Source organism: Fonsecaea nubica (genome assembly GCF_001646965.1).
Source record: "Fonsecaea nubica strain CBS 269.64 chromosome Unknown Scaff42, whole genome shotgun sequence".
Classification (NCBI taxonomy): Eukaryota; Fungi; Ascomycota; class Eurotiomycetes; order Chaetothyriales; family Herpotrichiellaceae; genus Fonsecaea; species Fonsecaea nubica.
In genome coordinates, this window is record NW_019173715.1 from 205,555 (window position 1) to 226,919 (window position 21,365).

The 21,365-nt window shown below is 52.4% G+C and overlaps 7 protein-coding genes across 7 annotated transcripts; 5 read left to right on the forward strand and 2 right to left on the reverse strand.

Annotated features, from left to right (window-relative positions):
* Nucleotides 1–537: 537 nt before the first annotated feature.
* On the forward strand, nt 538–2,304 carry AYO20_06613 (hypothetical protein; the record flags this gene model as incomplete). Its single annotated transcript, XM_022644902.1, has 1 exon — nt 538–2,304. One exon carries the CDS (start codon nt 538–540, stop codon nt 2,302–2,304), a length of 1,767 nt encoding a protein of 588 aa, XP_022499170.1.
* A 717-nt stretch (nt 2,305–3,021) lies between these two features.
* AYO20_06614 (hypothetical protein) lies at nt 3,022–4,913 on the forward strand (the record flags this gene model as incomplete). Its single annotated transcript, XM_022644903.1, has 4 exons — nt 3,022–3,588; nt 3,648–3,704; nt 3,824–3,957; nt 4,025–4,913. 4 exons carry the CDS (start codon nt 3,022–3,024, stop codon nt 4,911–4,913), a joined length of 1,647 nt encoding a protein of 548 aa, XP_022499171.1.
* A 1,040-nt stretch (nt 4,914–5,953) lies between these two features.
* Nucleotides 5,954–7,441, reverse strand: AYO20_06615 (hypothetical protein; the record flags this gene model as incomplete). The annotated part of the gene is made up of 1 exon (XM_022644904.1): nt 5,954–7,441. One exon carries the CDS (start codon nt 7,439–7,441, stop codon nt 5,954–5,956), a length of 1,488 nt encoding a protein of 495 aa, XP_022499172.1.
* A 1,218-nt stretch (nt 7,442–8,659) lies between these two features.
* AYO20_06616 (hypothetical protein) lies at nt 8,660–10,090 on the forward strand (the record flags this gene model as incomplete). Its single annotated transcript, XM_022644905.1, has 1 exon — nt 8,660–10,090. One exon carries the CDS (start codon nt 8,660–8,662, stop codon nt 10,088–10,090), a length of 1,431 nt encoding a protein of 476 aa, XP_022499173.1.
* Nucleotides 10,091–10,509: 419 nt separating this feature from the next.
* Nucleotides 10,510–10,995, reverse strand: AYO20_06617 (hypothetical protein; the record flags this gene model as incomplete). The annotated part of the gene is made up of 1 exon (XM_022644906.1): nt 10,510–10,995. The coding sequence occupies one exon, from the start codon at nt 10,993–10,995 to the stop codon at nt 10,510–10,512; it is 486 nt and encodes a 161-aa protein (XP_022499174.1).
* Nucleotides 10,996–11,624: 629 nt separating this feature from the next.
* Nucleotides 11,625–15,335, forward strand: AYO20_06618 (hypothetical protein; the record flags this gene model as incomplete). Its single annotated transcript, XM_022644907.1, has 1 exon — nt 11,625–15,335. The coding sequence occupies one exon, from the start codon at nt 11,625–11,627 to the stop codon at nt 15,333–15,335; it is 3,711 nt and encodes a 1,236-aa protein (XP_022499175.1).
* Nucleotides 15,336–16,462: 1,127 nt separating this feature from the next.
* AYO20_06619 (hypothetical protein) lies at nt 16,463–21,170 on the forward strand (the record flags this gene model as incomplete). The annotated part of the gene is made up of 6 exons (XM_022644908.1): nt 16,463–16,529; nt 16,612–17,090; nt 17,166–17,543; nt 17,599–17,718; nt 18,289–20,911; nt 21,025–21,170. 6 exons carry the CDS (start codon nt 16,463–16,465, stop codon nt 21,168–21,170), a joined length of 3,813 nt encoding a protein of 1,270 aa, XP_022499176.1.
* Nucleotides 21,171–21,365: the final 195 nt, after the last annotated feature.

Below are 21,365 nucleotides of genomic sequence, written 5' to 3' on the forward strand. Positions count from 1 at the left end.
GAAAGGGCATTTCTGCCGGTACAGATCCAATCCGGCCGAGACATGGCTACTAGCAGAAGATAAGGCTGCCCGGAGCTGCTTGGATCACATGTACCATCTCGAGCGTCCCGTGGAGAGGGTGAATGGATGATTTGTGCATATCAGATCTTGTGGCGTGGGCCATCGCGCGAGAGGAGTCGGCGGACAGGTCGGGGGGGATTGAGTGCGCGATGGGCAGTTCTGGGCCATCCGGATGGTGGGGCTACTGAGGTGCCCGCTTAGCTCTACGTAGAGCCTAAAGGGAAGCTTGAGAAGCGCTTCGGATTGCTGTTTCAGGCATGGTTAAGCATTCAGCACCTGCCGCTACAGGGGGCAACGTCCCTGTTCGCCACGCCGCGGGGCTCCTTGGGCTTCTCCACGGTCCCCCAAACCTTTACTGGCCCTCAAGAGCAAGAAGCGACTATCCCCACCACGAACAACATTTGGAGGCACGACTTTCTACTTTGGCAACTTCTTCATCGTCGCCCTTGTGCAGCCGCTTGCGATCCCCATGCAGCCATGCAGGAAGAATCTGGAGCATTCCCTCCTAGGCGACGCGTGCGGTCAGGTTGCTTGACCTGTCGAGGTCGGCGGCGAAAGTGCGACGAGGGAAAGCCAGTCTGCCGGAATTGCACAACCAAAAACCTGACGTGCCGCTACGGTCTAAACATCACGTTTGTCGACTCTCGAAGGCGCGCGTCGACACAAGCAAAACCGTTGTCGACTGACAATATTATCGCCCAGAATGAATCTACACCACGACGCCAAACATCCGGTACCGGCGTCTCACGTCCCCGTGGAACCCGACCACCCTTGAGGACGACCAGTACACTTCAACATCAACAGAATGCGTCCGAGTCATCCTCGGATAGCCAAGGAATCCAGAATCAAAATGGAAGTATATCGGAGCCATTATCGGACAGGGGAGTAATCCAATACCAAAATACAATTGAGCCAACGTCACGGCACTCGGCCATTCAGCCAGAATTTCCACTCCCAGCATCACCGCAGACTTCTCGAACCCCGTTTCCAGAAGACTTTGACTCATTTGGCTCGATTGAAACGCCGTTCCCTCAACCGTCATCGCTTTCTGTCCCAGATGATTCCCGAGACTCCACTTTGGAACGGTTATTCCCCCGTTCTGACATTGCCAACTCGGAAGCCATCCTCGATGAGGAGGATGAACAAGGTGTCATAGAGCTTTTCACTTTTTTCCGGTATCAGATTGCACCGCGGCTGGATCTGGGTGTGGGAGAGGCATATTTCGGCATCGATGCACTGCTGAAGGCCAAAACATGTGGTGCCTTGTGTAAGAGTATCCTGGCATTGTCTAGCTGCCAAAGGCATCTTTCGCAGGGCATTCATCCAGAAGCTGATGATGCAAGATCTGCCGAGTATGCCCTGAAGGCGACACTATCGGTTGCCAACGCGGGGGACGAGGATAGGGTGACGGCTCTGATTCTGCTAACATTAAGAGACATGATCCTAAATCCTCCTGGAAGCTGGAGCAATCTTGCACTGGCCCTACAGCAGGACTTGAATGTCCGATCGGACAGTCTGCAAGAAGGACAGTGGCAGGTTATGGCACGCCTCGTCATCGCAGCAAGACTCACGGCTTCTATCTCGACAAATCGAGTTGATCTTTCCTTCGTTGTTGAAGGTGCCAGAACAGTCTTGCCAGGGCAGACGTTGACCAACAAACAACAGCTTCACCAAGCATTCTCTAACCTAGCGCGCGCATTGATGATACCCGATAATACCTTCGATACCGGACAGCGAACAAGGTTGCCCGTGGCTGCCGTCTGGCAGTCGTGCTGGAGTGACTGTGAATTGTGGTACTTTGCGAGAAATGAAGAAATGCAACAAGTTTTTGAAGTTGACAACTCGGACTCTGTGACTGCAGGCAGCTCAACCAGTCCACCATTTCCAATCATTATCTTCAGTAATTCTTGCGCTCTGATGGCGAATTTCGCTCACCATCTGACTGCAATCCATTTGCTGCATCACAAACCCCGGCTGATCAGGCCCATTGCGGGATCTGGATGGTCAGTATCGCCCGCATGGCACGCTCAGAGACTCGTCGGCACCATTTCTGCTTTCAATGAAGCCGAGATCTTTGACCCTCTTGTGGTTGCCGGTCTGATATATGGGGCCAGAAAACTAAGCCACCCGTCTCAATTGGCTGTGGTGGCAAACATACTGAGAAAAGCGGCACAGACGACCGGGATGCAGCTGCAGCAAGAGATTGAAAAAACTCAATATGCTCATGGCAAAACGACCGGCTGATGGAGTGTCAGTCGTATGATGAATATTGTCCCCATTACCAGCGGTAATATATGCAAATACTGGACTAGGTCCCAAAAATGGCTCGAGCACGTGGTATCGGGCTGCTTCAATCCCTAGTCAATTTCGTCAAGAGTAACTATGCTCCACATTGAGGAATACTTGGGAATAAAGCCAAGCAGATTCTGGTCTTGTGGTTGTGCGTATGGAGGATATACGTGTCGAGCTGTATGGAAACAGCCAGTAGCCGAGGAATCAGTATAGCATCAAGAGCGCAATCACGGCAGAATACCGCCATGAAGCGAAATCCGAGGCCGAAGGAATTTCATATGAGCCTGTAAGCTTAACGGAGGTGTATACTGGTTTAGGAAATCGTAGCCTCCGCGTGCCCTTTCGGCCATTGGCCATGCGGGGACAACCACCGAAAAACCTGGTTGCATTCAAATTATGTCTTTCCAAATGCGGCAAGAGGAAGCACCCCGCTGAACCCCAGAAACCAGCCCTCGTCGCGTGCTCCCCGCCTTTTAACCCCCTTACCATGGGTGCTAGAGTCTAGTCCACGTTCTAGAAAAGTCATATATAGTGTCTGACAGTCATCCCCATCATGAAGTTGTTGTTGTTGTTGTCGTTGTTGTTGTTGTCGCAGCCGAGCTTCACGCACCAACATTGATAGTTCACCCAGGATTTTTCAAATCAATCAATTTTTTGCCACTCCCCATCATGGAAAATCCCAATATTTCTCAGCTCGAGGGCGACCACGAGCGACAGTCCAACGAGGCGCTCCCAAAGGAGAAGCTCAAGATCGACCATCTCGAGGTCATGGCCGACGAGCAGCTCGGTCATCTGGCCAATCAAGAAGACCACGAATTGGGTGTCTGGCAGTCCTTCAAAGCCTACCCTGGAGCCTGTATGTGGTGTGTCTATGCCTGCTGGACCATCGTCCTGGCCGCATTCGAACTCCAAGCGGCAGGTTCGGTGCTTGGGATTCCTCAGTTTCGGAAAGACTTTGGGTCATACTTCGAAGGCAACTATGTCCTGCCCACGGAATGGCAGTCGGCCTTCAATGCTGCCCCCGTCGCGTCCGCCATTGTTGGGGGTCTTGGTGGCGCAGCCATCGCGGACATTGTCGGACGCAAGTATACTCTTATATGCGCGTTGGCAGTCAGCTTTGCAGCAATCAGCGTCGAATTCTCCTCGACCACCAATCCCGTCTTCTTCGGCGGCAAATTCTTGAACGGGTTTGCGGTTGGCACTATTCAGGCGGTCATGACGACTTATATTGGAGAGGTGGGTAGAGCAACATCGCAGTCGCTCTTGTTTGTTCCCCTTGCTAACCCATCTCTCAGATTGCACCTCATGCCTGGAGAGGTATCTTCACTGTTGGAATTGGAATTGCTTTCGGCGTACGTACTACTTACTACTACTTTCCCGCTCCTACATGGGTTATCCACGGACTCGACCCTCCCCAAGAATATTTGAAAAGTCTTGAGAGGCAAAAACGCTGACATCCTGCCTGTGGTAGATTGGTCCTCTATTGGCCTTCATCGTTGTCAACTATACCGGAGATGTCGAGACTCGTTGGGCCTATCGCACAGTCTTCTGCTGCCAGTATGGCTTCGCTGCCGTCTCCGCAATCTTCGTTCCCTTCATGCCCGAGTATGTGCCCTCTACATCAATTCTTCCCACTGGTTCCCACTCCTGCTGACTGTCATCCTCCTAATAGGTCTCCATGGTGGTTGGTTTCAAAAGGCCGAAATGAAAAGGCACTCAAAAGCCTGAGCCGACTTGGCCAGAAGGGCGACGAAGGCAAGAAGAGATTTGCGCTGATCCAAATGACACTGGAAGAGATCAAAAGGGAGACGGAAGGCGTCACTTATTTCGAATGCTTCCGAAAATCCAACTTGCGACGCACCATCATCAGCATCGGGCCCCTGATCATCCAAGTGCTGACAGGTATTACCTTTGTCGCCGGATACTTCACCTACTATCTCCAGCTCGCGGGTTATGCGACCCAGGAAAGCTTCAGGATCCAGATTGCACAACCGGTGCTCTCGATTTTTGGCAACTTGATTGCCACCTACCTCGTGGACAAGGTGGGGAGGCGAAACTTGACCTTTTACGGTCTGCTCGTTCTTGTCGTCCTTCTGTTTATCGAAGGCGGCTTGGCCACGGGCGGCAGCCCCGGCGAGATCAAAGGCACCGTGGCCATGATTCTGATCTACAGCTGGATGTACAATGTCTCGATCGGATCGACCGCCTTCTCCATCATGACCGAGACGTCCACGTCGCGCCTCCGCGTCAAAACCATCGCCATCGGCCTCGCCTTACAGAACTCGATCAACGTCATGTGGCAGTTCGTCCTGCCTTACATGTTCAACCCGGACAAGGGCAACCTCGGCGGCAAAGTCGCCTTCGTCTTCGGCGGCCCCAGCTTCCTCTGTCTGATTTACTTGTGGTTCTTCCAGCCCGAAACCGGCGGCCGCACTTACGAAGAACTCGACGAGATGTTCGCCAAACGCGTCCCCGCGAGGAAATTCAAGAACTACAAGCCCGATGCCCAGGCCAAGGGCGAGGTGGTCAAGGAGATTGTGGGACACCACACAAACAAGTAAAGGTACTTGGGGAAAGCCTGAAATAGAACACAACTGGTGGGGAGATTTACTCTTTGGTGCCCGCTGAGGACGGGGTGAATATGAATACTGAGAGGGGTTTTATATACATATTTGGACACTTGTATATATAGAGAGAGAGAAAAAATTGCTCATCCCAAGTCACACATAATACTCGGAAAGAGAAGGGTCACCTCGAGTCTCACTCTTAGTAGAAGCCCTACCACCGAGGATCAATCTTCTCACAAACAAAGCTATCAAGCTTCACCCGCGCACATTTCAGCCACAGACGCCTTGGGTAATGTTTGCCACTTAACACTCCCCCCCCCTCTGCCTCATTCCCTTCCAATACGGCCGCCGATCCCGTCCTTAAAAGAGTCGGTACATGCATGAGCTTTTTTTTAACACCAGGTCAACTTGGTTCACTAGTCTGGTAGATGGATACCTATATCTTGAAACAAAGGGGGGAAAGGAGGAGAGGAGGTGGATTCAGAGCTAGAATTTTCCATTCCAAGGTAATAGTTGAACAATGTTCCTGGATCTGGATCTGGTTCATTCGCTCTTTTTTGGTTTCTTTATTTTTTTTTATTTTTTTTTTTTTTCCTCCTAAAGAATTTCGCCCTGTGCTTCATTTTTGGGGGCTAACACAAGAAAAAGAAAGGCGAGGGCGAGCGATACACATTTGTTTTTCCTCGGGGAGACTTAGGTGTTACTTAGATGTGGGTTTATGGGTGTTGGGGAAAAAAAAGGAGAAAGGGAGGGAGGTTATTCCCCGGCCGCTCCATGAGGGAAATTTACCACTACAGTCCGAGAAATCTTCCAAGTTGTAATTGGGAAGAGGACACAGGATTGGAGAGAGAGAGAAGGGGGGCTGTGGTTAGGTTGAAAAAAAAGAGAAAGGAAAAGGGGGAAGCTTGAAAAGTCCTCGAAAACCCCCTCCGCTGGGTTTTTTTTGTATAGCGTACTTAGGTATTTAAGTACTTGATTTTGTGTAACAATATTTCATGCGGGGAGAAAAATATATTTTTTTATTAAACGTTAACCTAGTCCTTCTCCAGAGCGGCCGTGACGGTTTCAAAGGCCTTCACTCGACCACCTACAAGGTTTTTGTTTGTCGTCTGCACAACAATGCGCTTGTATGTCGTGAGACTCGGTGAGCCGCTGTCCGTGAGTTGCAGGATGAAGTGGAGGGCCATGCCTTTCTCCAGCGCCTTGCCGGTGACGATTTCAACAGCGCATTTTTCTGGCGGGGGTATGGTGATTTTGATGGCTTTATTATCTTCATCCAGTGCCTGTAACTCGAGGTCGGGGACTTGCCAGAAAATCAAGGACTGTGCGGATGTCGGCTCCTTGTACTGGAACCACTTGAACGTCAAGGTGTCGTCGTCCGGGTCGTAACTCTGGGATGCGTCGAGGGTGAGCTCTGTCCCGGCTTCGGCTTCGAGGAGGAGTGGCTCCGGGCCGGGTGTGCTGTCGTTGACAATTGTCACGGGGGCGTGGTTCGTTTTCCTTCGGTCGTCGGTCAGTGTCCACTGCATCCGCGCGGCGAAGTCGTCTTGGTAGTGTTCCCGCCACCGCCAGATGGTGGCATGGGAACTGCGGAATTTCTGGCCATTTTTCCCGACGACTTCGTCGCTTGCATCGTGATAGTGGTTGGTCGACCCGCCCAGGTCGAGGCGCGTATATCTTCCGCCCCAGCTACCCCATTCAGGATGCTCCGGGTGTCCGAGGCCGTTTTGGATGAGGTATAGAAAGGTGGGCGTGTCTCCTTCCATGATGAATGCATAGTCGGGGTAAGCTTTGCCCAATGGTCCGATCTGGATGTGCTCTTTCAGCCACTCTTTTGTGATTTTGCTTTTATCGGGCCCGCCTAGGTCAAGAGGCATCAAGATATCTCCGGAGATTCCAGTCCAGGCAGCACTTGAGTATTCATTCCACCCATGGACGGAGCAGATGTAGAAGATGTCCGGAAAGTTGAGTCGAATCCAGACGCCTGTGTCATCTTGATCGGAAATGGTGTACACACGCAGTTTCGAGCGGAAACGAGCAAAGTCTGTCGCCGACCTGGCTTTTTGGACGTGGTTCAATGCTTGCGCAAGCGTATTGACACCCCCCCAGCAAATCACCCACAACGGACTGTCTGACTGGTCCACTTGTTCTATCAACAATGCCGATCCGTCGCTCAACGGGACGCCATCCTTCAGAGCCTCTTTGCCGTACAGAGACGGGCCAGTCTTGATGATGGATAGAAAATAAGCAGCATCAGTGTACTGATTTTCCGGATGTACGTGCGCGTTGAGGTTGTTCACTACTTGCCCGTACGCCTTCACGATGGTTTCCATGTCCTCTGGGTGAACTTTGGACCTCATCCATGTCGATGTGCAAGCGACCAGACCGCGAGTGTCGAATTCATTCGAGTAGAGCAAATAGCGGACCAGCGATTCTGCGTCGTCGGGCTCATTAGAGATATCCGAGATGACGAAGACCCGGGGTTTGGTCTTGCAAACTCGAAGTCTCTGTTGTTCGGCCATATTGTGCCGCAACTGTTTGAAGGCTGTAGTCTGACCAAGACGCCTTTGAATACCTGGATGTATAAGTTCTCTCGAGTCTTGATTCTGTCGACACTACCACAGGTATATCACCCCCGGGCTCGGCATCTTCCCAGACTAAAGTTATACGGAACTGGGCATGTCTACTATGTAGATTCTCCCCAAGTCTGTCATCGGTCGAGGCTAATCTCAGTAAGGAAGTTGTAGGCATTTGGAACTATTTGCTAAACCAAAATAGGAAAAGACTACCGCCGGTCAAACAGCGAGAGTTAGTGTTCAATCACAATAAGATGATGATCGATCCCTGTATTGTTGGGATTACTGCTCGCCACTGGGCGAAGGATTCGAGGAAGAATAAGGTGTAGATAGACAAGGATGATTGGCACATTTTACCTCAATTGATCTCAGGAAGCACTCAGTCGTAAGTCGTATCGTGACTACACGTATCAACCACGGCAATGGATTCATAGTCTACAGAACAAAGCCGTCCAGACTGCGAATGTCCCGCCATTTGAGGTTCAAGTTCCTTTATAGACATTGCTTGTGCAGTGTTTCTTGGGACATCTCAAGCGCCGTCCGTAGTGTTGTTGCTAATTGGAGGGTGTCTGACACCTTACTTTCACTGTGAAGCCACTTATCAAGAGCTACAAGTATTTCTACTGAAATATCTTGTACTTGATGGGCCCATCTCGTTACCGTACCATTGTAGGGGGACCCGTACCCCAAGCAACCCCCGCGTTAAGCTTTATGGGGTTGCCACGCGGTCAAGCTCTCCGCACCCAGGGCCCCTAAACCTTTCACCTAAGGAGTCTCCTCCGGGCCCCCTTAGCCCTGTGGCGCTCTGACTGGGTATTTAACTAACTAGTTCCGCGCTTAATTGTGCAGTGGGCATAGGCACCTAACTAGGCACCTACCAAGGCATTTAAACTAGTTAGTCACGCAGTTTTGGATCACGCAGTTTTGGATCACGCGCTTCGTCACAAAATTCTTTGCGACTGCGCTTGGCCTCCTCCATCCTTCTCTGACAAAATTCCATACGCACCGGTTTTCCACCGTCGCTGTCCAATAGATGCAGCAAGGACCTGCATATGCTCTGTTCCGGGACCTCATCGAGTGACACCACTCTCTGCGGTGGATAGCAACGTCCAATAAACTCAGAAAGCCTTTCAAATGGTTTGAGCCGGGCGACAATGGGCTGCGATGGACGCCGAATCGATCGCGACACAGTTCGTATCGCCCGGCGCAGTCTCCAATGAAAGCATTTTCGACGAATATGCTGCCGACCCGCGCTTCCAACAGCTTCAAACCGAGCTGAGGTCGTGGCTGGTCGTGGGGGCGAACCACTGGGATCAAACTCGCGAAACCAGCCCATTGTCTCCGGACCCTCTCAGCCTCGCTCCTCGACATAAGCCCGGGTACCAGTATCTCTGGGACCATCTCGAAAACCGGGCGGCGGACCAGATCCCCCTAGAGTCGAAAATCAAGTACCTCCACGTCTGGATCACCGAGTGTGCACCGTGGCTGGACATGTTCGACACGGAGCGTCATTTCGGTCTACAGGTGCCCATCATTGCGCAGGAGTCAGCGGCCGTCTTTCACGCCCTTTTGGCCCTCGCGGCCCGCACGGCCGAACGGCGAGGATATACGAAGGGCTCCCGCGACAGCTTGGAGCTATACTCGCAGGCCATTTCCTCGCTCACGTCCTCGCTGAACACAAAGGATCCCCATGTGATGGTCACGGCATGTCTCCTCTGCGTCCTGGAAATGATGAGTGTCAGCCCCCAAGACTGGAGGCGCCACGTCGAAGGCTGCGCTGCCCTCTTTGCCTCGTCCGGCATCAACGGCTTCTCCGGCGGCTTGTTGCAGGCCGTCTTCTGGTGCTATGCGCGAATGGACCTCTGTGGCGCCATCATAGCCGACGGCGCCGAGGCGACCATCCTGCCCATCAACAAGTGGGCGTTGTTACCCGGCTTGCCAAGCTCCGACCCGGGGACGCCAGAAGCAATCACGCGCGAGTTCTTGACCAGGGGCCACCAGGTCCCCGACATGTACGCCAATTATGCCGTCTACCTGTGCGCCAAGGTCTGCGACCTCCTCGCCCGCCGCACGAGATGCGTCGAGTACGGCGAAGACAACGGCTGCGACCGCGACAACTTCGCCCGCGAATGGGCCGTGCTGTGGACGGAGCTTCAGGAATGGTACACGCAACGCCGGCCGGAGATGATGCCCGTCAAAGCGACCAAGTCCGGGCCCGAGAGCTCCCCCTTCCCCATGATCTTCTTCGCTCACTGGGCCGCCATCTCGAGCAACCAGCTCTACCACACCGCCTGCATCCTGATGCTGGAGATTCGGACTGAGGAGACCTGCGACCGATTCGACACGGTGTACTCACCCCTGTGGCACGCGCGGCGGGTCGTGGGGATTTCATTGACAAACCCGCACCCTGGATGTATCAACAACGCGATCCAACCCCTGCACACGGCAGGCAAGTTCTTCACCCATCTGGAGGAACAGTCTATCATCGTCAAGCTGATTGACTCGATCGAAGCACGCACCGGGTGGGGATCCCGATGGCGTGTCAAGGATTTGGAAGCAGTATGGGGTTATCGTCGTGGGTTTTTCTCTTCGTGAAGTCCTTCACCTTGTCGCACAGACACTACGAAATATTAATTCGATGGGGAGGTTCTCCCATTCGAACCCGGCTCGGAGCATGCCGCGCTAGAGAGTGTGTAAAAAAGAATATTCCTTGAATCTGGCAATAATTGCCTCCGCTCGTTTCATATCGGACGCCCACATTGTACCTAACTATCTAGTAGTTCTCCCTCTTCCCTGATAAAGTGATATCAGATCCAGGACTTGGACTTGCGTGTTTACAGAGGGCACTACTGAACCGGACGGGATATGTATCTTTTCTTTTTTCGGTCTCACAATCTTTCACCTTTCCTCTCCACAAGTTTTGATTAAATCTAGCGAAACAGTGTTCAAAGATCGCGGGGAGCTTTTCCTACATCTGACACCCGCCATCCGATTGTGGGAGGAAGGAAAGGGGGTTATGATCTATAGGAAATAAGTTGGCTTTTCAAACCCAAGCGTCGGCTGCCCCAGGCAAGACGACGCATTGAAATCAGAAAGACGGGCATTAAGATCTTCGTCAAGCAGACCTGTTTGAGATTGAGATCTGAATGAATAATCTCTCTTGCGTGGATCACAGTGATTGCTTCGATGATTTGTAGTCCCCATCGAACCACTAGATGATGTGGGATCTCGTCTTTGTATCGATCGAGGTAGTCTGTCATATTGCCGTCCGGGTAGAAGACGAGGTCAATATACTCATCGGCATCGTCTGGGATCCATTGCGCGATGCGAGCGTGATTTCCTATTTGCCTATACGCCACTTTTTCATTTCGGACCGTGATGGTAGGGTCTTCTGGGTATGTAGACTCTTCAGGAAATTTCCGAATGATTCTGCCCTCAATGAAAAACACCTGGCTGAAGATTCCATAATGAAGTGGAGGACGTGAAGGCTTCAGATGCATCTGGGTGAAAGCGGTTGCGGAGTCAAGTAGGCAGGCTCATCTGCATCGAGTCTGTTACCTGAGCCGGCTTCTGTCACAGCCAAGATGGAGTACGCTGTGTTGTCGAGGATGGTCTCACATTGTCGGAGGGTGAAGACTGAACTCTGTGCGGCAAATATTGAGGTGGTGGTAAAGCCATCGGTGGCTGGCATTTCAAGCCTCAACTTGGACAATTAGGCTTCGGAGCCTTACCAAGACATCAACTCAGAGGCGGGAGTTCGGCCCCTAAAACCAGCCTCGGGAACGCCTAGGCATCTCCACAGTAAACGTCTTGATTGATCAGCCACTCATCTACGCCCGCTGGTTATGTGGCGATTGTATTATCAGATCAGCCTTGTCTGCCCCCCATTCGTCTGCCTCAGGATCAAGACATTATTTTTCCTTCCATTTGCCTCTGCTGATTTCGCTGCCTTCTATCCACTAATTAGACATCCTGCGACTCTTACGGACTGTTTGAGATGTCGGCCGCTGCAAGTCGAATCGCATAGATTAACCTGAATCTACGTCACAAGCCTCACCTTGCCCGCAGTGACTCCAAGGTCACCCTCCAACAAACCCGTCCACATCCATTCCCCCCTCCGACATCAAACATGCACCAGTCCTTCACAGGTAGTGGCCGAAAACCTCGCCAGGTCAACCTCTCCGGTCGTACCCACACAAATCCATGGGCATCCCTCCCTAAACCTGGGCATTCCACTGCTCCTGCCGCAAGCAATACAGTTGCCCAAGCTCAGGCAGAGCGGGCGAAGAGACAGCAAGAGAGAGAAAGATACAATGCCACAAAGACTCTACAGAGGCTATGGCGCGGTCACGCGAGTCGACGAAAACAGAAATCGCAATGGAGACAAGAGTGGGATAAGAACGAACAACAGAGACTGGGCGAGTCAAGTCGAGTGGACTACCAAAGTCTTGTGAACGCAGGCGCGACAATCCCGGCCTATGATAACTCGCTACAGATCCTCCTCCAGTTGCGGCTGCTGCTCAGATTCCAAGAGTTCAGACGGGGCAGGCCAAGGGATGACATGGATCTACTGAGACTGCTCTACTTCGGCGAGGCCCTTGATCACACCTTGGGCTCGTTACGAGTCGAGTTGAATGACAGCTGGAGGTCCAACCTCTCTCGACTGGGACTGGTTGAGGTTTGCCACCTCAAGAGTATCATCAGCGACCACACACAGCATGACAGAATATCCTACGGACCGAGGTTACTAAGAATGATCGCCATGTTGGCTGAGTATATTCCAGATGAAATAGCCAGGGATTCGATCATCTACTTTGAAGTGATTGACTTAGCATTACGCAGACAAGAGGAGGAGAGGTGGCGACGATGCTCGGTTGATGCAGTAGCTGCTCTTCTGAAATCTTCTTCCACTCAAAAACGAATGGCATACGCTGCTTTCGCAGCCAAATTCCTGACTAAAGATTCATTTTCAGGAAGCAACGACACTCTGAAAGAGCTTTCCTTTTCCCTAAGTCTGCGAGAGTTGACTCAGGCGATTACGGAGGAGCTTGAGAACATGGACAGGACTGGGAAACATACATTGACTCCTACCCAGTTATTGTGGCAACTAGCTCATCTCATATGTATTCACGACATTCTACATGAAGGTTACGCTGGTCAGAGTACGTATCTCGAAGCAGTCTCGGCCCTCTTGGGGGAGTGCGCAAACGAGGTTGCCGAGAGGATCGAATTGACCGATCAGCCCATGCTCAACAGTGGTAACAGGAGTGCTCCCGAACCCTTGCCGGCTTTTGTGAAGGACATGATCACAAAACTCCCGGAGCAAGATAACCTCCGTGCCATTCTGAAAGAAATGGGGTCATCAACAGCCTCAACAACAACTACGGCTGGTGCAGACTTTCAATCTGCGAAGCGACTGGCGAATTTTGCGGTTGCTTTGCTGAGGGCTTTCCCCACCAGGGCGCAGGACATTCGAATGTCTTTATATCAAAGCTCTGTCAGTTCAGTCGAGAACGCAGATGTGTCCACTATCCAATATTTCTGGAATGTGGCACGCACGACCAGTGTCTTTGACAAGATCTCCCAAGACTATCGCGTTGTGCTATCAGTCTTGAGAGAGGCGGCTCCAAGGACCAATCAAATCGGACAAGGACAGTTATCCAGAAATGAAATTTCCCTATGGCGTGATGAGTGGCGGATCATCTTGCTCTTCCTCGAGCTGTATACGTTTGTCCTCAAATTCATGGACGATGACGATTTCTTCTCCTACGAGAAATTGCACGCATTTGGAGCCGCAACAGCTTCACACACAAGCTTGTTGTCGAGAAAAGGATCCCTCCCCTTGGAGGAAGTGGCGCTGATGACCATATTCTTAAAGAATCTGGCTTTTACCCTGTACTGGAATGCAGCAGACTTGGTCGAGAGCAACGATCAGGAAGATGAACTAGCCATATCTGAACTTTTTGCCAGCCCGGGCCGTGCGTCTGTCAAGAATACCGAAAAGAAGCAACAGACTTTGACTGGCAATGGTGTCTCGCAAGGCTACCTCAAGGGGTTAGTCACGGGCTTGCTACGCATGCTACATGAGAGAGACTCTAGACGGTCATTCGTACCCGCCGAACACTGGTTAATGACCAATCAGGTCAGCATGGCTGGGTTCATTCCCGCTGTCGTTGCAGAGGAAGAAAAGAGGCACGAACTGGGCGGTGAAGATGACACTGAGGACGAGGAGGACGATTTTGACAGTGACACCGAACTGGATATGTCCATGGGCTCGTTGGCGGGCGAGTCGCTCATGCGCTCCATGTTTGGTATCCGACCTGCACACATTCCAAGAAACCGAGTGTCGAGACAACACGAACAGGCAGAAAAACAGCGGATGCAGGCCAGGAAGAAGCGACAGTTGGAGGCATTGGCACCACGCCTTGAAATCCTTCGCAATCTCCCGTTCTTCATCCCATTCGAAACCAGAGTTCAGATCTTCCGCGAATTTGTCCATCGAGACCAGCTTCGCCGACGGAACGGCGTCACTGACCCGGATACCTGGCGTATGGTCGTAAGTGCCACTCAAGGTCGAACTGTTGACGGCCGGCCGGTTGGTATTGACATCCTCTCCAAACACCATGCCCAAATTCGTCGGGACAAGGTCTTTACAGATGCGTACGAGGCTTTCTATGGTCTTGGGGAAGGGCTCAAAGAACCCATCCAGATCACCTTTATTGACCAATTTGGAACTCCAGAAGCTGGTATTGATGGGGGTGGCGTGACCAAAGAATTTCTCATAAGCGTGACCAACGAGGCGTTTGATCCCGACGCCAATCTGCCGATGTTCAAGGAGAACGCGCAGAGGTACCTGTACCCGAATCCTACGATCTACCAGGAAACGGCCGAGTACCTCAGAGTCGCCGGGGTCCGATGGGGTACCCAGGGGATGGCGTTCCCGATGGCTGAATTTCTCCGCCGATACCAGTTCCTGGGTCGCATTGTTGGGAAGTGCCTGTACGAAGGTATCCTGATCGACGTCACCTTTGCTGGCTTCTTCTTACTGAAGTGGGCACTGACTGGCGGGACCACGGTCGGATCAAACGAGTCCGCCTATCGAGCAACGATCAACGACCTTCGGGAATACGACGAGGAGTTGTACCAGGGCCTCCTGAAGCTGAAGAACTATACAGGGGATGTTGAGACAGACTTTTCGCTTGACTTCACGGTCACTGACACGATTACGATTGAAGATGACGATGGCAAAAAGGTGCACAAGACATTCGTGACTGAACTGCTTCCGAATGGCGCGAATACTCCTGTCACTAACGCCAACCGATTGCTCTACATCGACCGAATTGTGAGATATCGACTACAGCAGCAACCCAAGGCAGTGACGGATGCATTCCTCCGAGGCCTCGGTCAGATCATTCAACCCATGTGGCTCGCCATGTTCAATCAAAAGGAATTGCAGAAGCTCGTTGGTGGGGACAACAAGGAACTCGACATTGCTGATCTCCGGCGCAACACCCAATATGGGGGAGTCTACGCTATCGGGGATGACGGCCTGGAGCATCCCACGATCCAACTGTTCTGGAAAGCCCTCCAGGAGATGTCAGACGAAGACAGACGGAAAGTGCTCAAGTTCGTCACCAGCACTCCTCGAGCACCGCTACTAGGATTTAGTCATTTGAACCCGAAATTCAGTATCCGTGATTCTAGCGGTGACCAGGATCGACTCCCGAGCACTTCGACCTGTGTGAACCTGCTCAAGTTACCTCGATACGAAGATCTCAAGACGATGAAAGAGAAGATTCTATACGCCGTCAATTCGGGTGCTGGATTTGATTTGTCATGAGAGGATAGAACACGGTACTGCTAGTCTTCTGGTCTCTTCTCCGCGACTGGGCGAAGGGGAGATGTTGGGTCGATGGTCATTATTCTTTCGAGGAATATAGTAGAGAGATACGAGGCTAGGCATTGGGCGATGAAGCCCGAATCGATATCTGCAGGATGCCACCATCAAGAATGTGTCTGTATTTCCATGGTCGTCCCCCATTTCCCCAGCATCTTGATCTCATATTTGTCATGACCATCAGCTCTTACCGGGGGCTACAGTATGCGCCGCCAACCCAGAGCCGCGGTGCTTGTAGTCGTCAGCAACCACGATACAATACCCAAATTGGGACGGACGGATCTCCCCCTTTATCCCCCTTTTCTCTTTTTCTCTCCGGGCCGCTAAACAGGGTAATAGTTGCTTTGGGGATTCTTGAATTCATTGTTTTGCGAAGGAAGGAAGAAGCAATCCATGCCGCTTTCGGATCGGGGAGTGCATGTAACTAATTTCCCTGCGCGGTAGAATCCTTTTTTGTTTGGGCGACTTCGACTCGATTAATTAGGTTATTGTCCTTTGCATCGTCGATGGAGGAGTACCGAGTACGAGATAGGTAGCGAGGTAGGTATCAGGGGATGCTGGATCAGCTTGGTCCCCCTCGCTCACTTTGGGATCGTTTCCGTGGTCCGACCTTGGCCAATGTGAAGACGCCTGGACGAAGACGAGTCGAAAGCACGAGTAGATTCGTCGCCGTGGCACCCAAGAGCTAGGCGGAGCAGGGGGGAGGGGACGAGTTCTGTACTTGATTGGTAAGAAAGTCTTTGATGGAGCGTGAGAGTCGTGCTATCATGTAAGCCGACAATAGGCCAGGCAATGGGAGGGACGAAGTAGGGAGGGAGGGAGGGAGGCCTTGGACAAATATCCCAGGTGTTTGATTGTCTCACACCATCTATTGATCCTCCATCCGTCTATCCATCATCGATTGAGGGCCATTTCATTTACTTACTTGAAAAGTACTTGCTCGGGTGCGCAGAAAGATCCTGGAAGTTTAGCGTGCAAGTACTGAGCATATTCTACGAGAGACAGTTACGCCTCTATTGTCTCTTTATCTGGGTTGATCGCAAAAAGACATTCGCGCAACCCCCGCAAAAATGAAAGAACCGCCCAAGCTCTCGGCGGGAGACTACTTCTCCTTGCTCTACACCGTGACTCGTGCTGGTAAGTCCTTCGCCTGTCTGCCTCTCTCGCCCGGGCTTGTGGGACGGTTTCGAGAGGACTAATGCTGGACTTGGTGACATAGTGGGCACATTGACCTTCGCTACCCTCACGGGCTGGTCGAGAGGCGAGGATTGTCCGCGGGACTACAAGCGGCATGTCATCTACAGCACTTGTCGGACGTTGTTTGCGCACTTGTCGGTCAAGCAGATGCAGGCCCTACAGCCGACCACGAGCGCGGGTTACACGGCTTTTGCGAAGAAGCAGAAGTTCGACCCCGAGATTGTAGAGCTGGACGACGGTGCCTTGGGGTGCTTCATGGGGCCCAAGACGGCGAAGAAGACGCTCGTGTGGTTCCATGGTGGAGGATACACCTTCCCAGCGGCCGATCCGCACTGGGCCATGCTCTGGGATTTCATCGAGCTGGCTAAAAAGAACGACGAGCAGCTTCGAGTCATGGTTCTAGAGTATGAACTCACTCCCCATGGCTATTACCCGTTGCAACTCAAGCAGGCCGTCGCGGGGATCAAGCATCTTTTGGATTCAGGGCTGAAGCCGTCACAGGTGAGCGAGAAATGGTCCCTCTACCTTGGATGCCTTGGGATCAGTCCTGACTGACCTGCCGCGGGGAGCACACAGATTCTGTTTGGCGGTGATTCAGCTGGAGGTAACCTCGCTGCAGCGCTGATCGGTCATCTCTCGCATCCTCACCCTGGCGTATCCCCCATCTCCATCTCCAGTAATCTGGGAGGGGCGCTCTTGGTCTCTCCTTGGGCCTCGTTCACACAAGAGCGGGAGTCCTGGAAGAAGAACTTCAAAAAGGACGCACTGGTCCCCGTAACAGTGAAAGTCTGGTCCGACAACTTCATGGTCAAATCACCGGTAGACAACTGGAACCAACCGGCAGAAGCGCCGGCCGACTGGTGGAAAGACATCAAGGTGGACAATGTGGCCATCGTGGGAGGGGAGAATGAGGTTCTCATCGACGACATCCGGGAACTCGTAGAGAAGATGAAGGTACGTCGCGACTGATCCCAAAAGCCCGAGGGTCGAGGCTGACACTGAGATTTAGGTGCATAATCCTACACTCGAGTACCTGGAAGGCCCCAGCGAAGCGCATGATTCCATAGTAATGGATAGATCATTTGGGTTGAAGGACGAGTTGGCATCGGAGCAGTTCATCCACAAGTGGGTTCTGGGCAGGTTGAAGTAGAGGCTCAAGTAGTTGAGTGGAAGCAGGCGTGGAGGGAGCATCACGCAACTTGTCGGCGACCTTGCGGGCAAGAATCCGCGGAGGGGGGTGCCTTATGTGTATGTTGGGCGCAGCGCAGCCACCTGAAGTCCCAGACCACCTTGGCCATCAGTGCCACCTAAAAGCCAACGGGAAAAGAAAAACCTGGGCCCGCCCCGATCCACCAATTCGATTGTTTCCTTTTCCCGCACCTCTCCAATGGCATGACGGCACCAAGTTCCCTGCCAACTCTTTCTCTCGGCTCACGATGCCCTGCGTGCCCTGCTTAGATCCCACACCACGATCCATCCCTTTCCCGTGAAAACGAGGTGCCAAAGAGATCCATCATTCGCTGCCCAACTTTTTGCCTTGCGACCTTGAATTTCTGGGGCCCTACAAGTCGCCATCACCCCAGCTCCTCTACAAAAAACCAAATTACTACTCCCCCATCCATGTCGAATGCGCAGGTCGCAGCCTCGCTCCTCGTCAGGCCATTTCCAGTCCCGTGATCCTGACATTCGACCTTTCCAGTCCGAATCACTCGATCCTACTGCAGCCGGCGGGCCCGCCATCGAACTTGCGACCTTTGCCGGCGCCGAATCCTCGAACAGAGAAAGATACAAGGATAGAGAGCGGGAGGCAAGACAGTCGCAGAGACGGCTCCTCAAACTCGAAGAACTCGCCGAACGAGACGACGAGATGAAGTTCTCCCACAGCATTCAGTTCAACGCTGTTCCGGACTGGAGCAGCAACTACATATCCTATAGCAACCTCAAGAAACTCATCTACACCCTCGAGAAACAGATCAACCGGCCGGTGGGCGAGACCCAGCCCCAAGATGAAGAACACACCTCTCTGCTGGGCGGCACGCTCGATCCGGACACTACATTCAAGCGCATGCTGGACTCGGAGTTGGACAAGGTCTGCTCCTTTTACAGGTTGAAAGAGCTGGAGATCTTTGGCGAACTGGACCAGTTGTTGAAAGATGTCGAGGCCTACAAGGTCGACACGCGCGATGTGGACATGGACGAAGTTGTGGAAGCGGAGAATCGTCGGAAGACCGTGCGCTCAAACAGCATATTCAATGTCCCTTTCCGTCGACGGAGAAGGGCTTCGACGATGAGTGTGAGCTTGGAGGAACCCGAGGGCGTGGATGACAGCGATAGCGACGCTGAAGACAGTGCCGCGATGATCAGGAAGCCGACATCGTCGAACCGGCCAAGGAGTAAGAGCACTTGGAACACAGATGGATCGGACCACTCTGCCCTGGCTGAGTCCCGCGAAGACCTACGAGCACCGGACTCGCCCGTGTTTCTTAGGAGGAGACCGAGCTTGGCCATGGAACTCGAGGCCTCCGACCCCGGCCATCTATCGTCGTTGTACGATTCGGGAATTAATTTGAAAAAGCGCATCATCAGCACCTACGTGTCGTTATGTGAGTTGAAGTCCTTCATCCAACTCAACCACACCGGCTTTAAGAAAGCGGCCAAGAAATACGACAAGGTGTGCAACCGAGATATTCGAAAGGACTACATGGAGAAGTCGGTCAACCCGTCCTACCCGTTTCAGGAGAAGACCATGTTTCATCTGGATGAGAATATCGCAAGGGTGGAAAAGGCCTACGCCGAGGTCGTCACCAAGGGCGACCAGAGCATGGCCCGAAGAGAGCTTCGACTCCATCTCCGTGAGCATGTCGTATGGGAGCGAAACACGGTCTGGCGAGAGATGATTGGTATCGAGCGGAAAGCTCAAGCGGCCAACTTTGGTATCAGGCAGACCTTGCTGGGCGGAGTACAGGACCCGTCAAAGGCACGACTGCAGGGTGACCGAGAAGCTATCGACACAAAGGAAATCGTTACTCCTGTGGGTCGATACAGGTGCCCGAAGTGGTTGTTCAGTGGCACCTTGTTCACTCTTCTCGCTATTCTGGCAGTTTTCCTGGTTCTGCTGTACATCCCGATCATGAAGAGTCCAGAACAGCAAAATTGCTTGGCCATGCTGGTTTTTGTGTCGTTGCTGTGGGCGACTGAGGTGATTCCCCTCTTTGTCACCTCTCTGCTGATCCCTTTTCTGGTGGTTGTCCTTCGAATCATGCGATCAGATGACAAACCCCATCATCGACTGAACTCCAAGGATGCGACCAAGGCCGTCTTCGCGGCCATGTGGACACCGGTCATTATGTTATTGCTCGGCGGCTTCACCATTGCGGCGGCATTGTCGAAATACCACATTGCAAAGATGATGGCAACGTTTGTGCTCAGCAAAGCCGGGACGAAGGCCCGCAACGTGCTCATCACGAACATGTTTGTCGGTATGTTCTTGAGCATGTGGATCTCCAATGTCGCTGCGCCTGTGCTGTGCTTCAGCATCATTCAACCCATATTGCGGAATCTACCATCGGATAGCAATATGTCCAAAGCATTGATTCTGGGAATCGCCCTGGCGTCAAACATCGGCGGCGCTGCTTCGCCTATTGCCTCACCGCAGAACATTATCGCGCTGCAGAACATGAAGCCTCCGCCGAGCTGGGGGATCTGGTTCTTCATTGCTTTGCCCGTGTGCATTCTCAGCATCATCCTGATCTGGCTTTTGCTGGTTGTCAGCTTTAAACCTGGCAAAGGGACCACCATCGTGCCTATCCGACCGATGAAGGACAAGCTTAATGGTGTGCAGTATTTCATCATCCTGGTCACGCTGATCACCATTGTCCTGTGGTGTGCTTCTCATCAACTAGAAAGCGTGTTTGGGGATATGGGTGTTATTGCCATTATTCCTCTTGTCTTGTTCTTCGGCACGGGCATTCTGACCAAAGAAGACTTCAATAACTTCTTATGGACGATCATCATCCTCGCCGCGGGAGGTCTTTCTCTGGGCCGCGCAGTCTCCTCATCGGGGCTGCTCCATTCAATTGCCAGGGGTATCACAGAACGGGTGGACAATCTGTCCATTTATGGAGTCCTCGTGGTCTTTGCGGCACTGGTGCTTGTGGTTGCTACATTCATCAGCCATACTGTGGCGGCACTGATCATCCTGCCGCTAGTAGCACAGGTGGGCGAGAGCATGAAGGAGCCACACCCGAATTTGTTGGTTATGGGTGCGGCGTTGATGTGCTCGGCGGCGATGGGGTTGCCTACGTCCGGGTTTCCGAATATGAGTGAGTTTCTTCCCTTCTGTTCATCTTGTGATTGCTTGTTTGGGTCATGATCCCGTGTCTCTGCACGAGGGCCATGGTTTGCCTCTGGGATTTGTCGCTAACGAAATTTCTAGCTGCAATCATGATGGAGGTGCCCGAAACAGGGGTGCGGTATCTTCGAGTGCAACATTTCTTGACCCGCGGCGTCCCAGCATCTGTGATTACATTTGCTATTGTGATTACTGTCGGGTATGGTTTGATGATTGCCGCCGGCCTTTGATTTGGTGCTTGAAGCGTGGATGCCAGCACGTCGTTGAGTTTTGTGCCATTCCTTTTAGATGTTCGTTGGGTATACCCTATATTGGGACATTGGAAAATGGGGTACCCGGGTAGGAGAGGAAAAGGAAAACGGTCTCGCCGACCACGGATACGTGTGCAGAATTAGTGAATATAGGTCATTCCGGGCACAATTGGT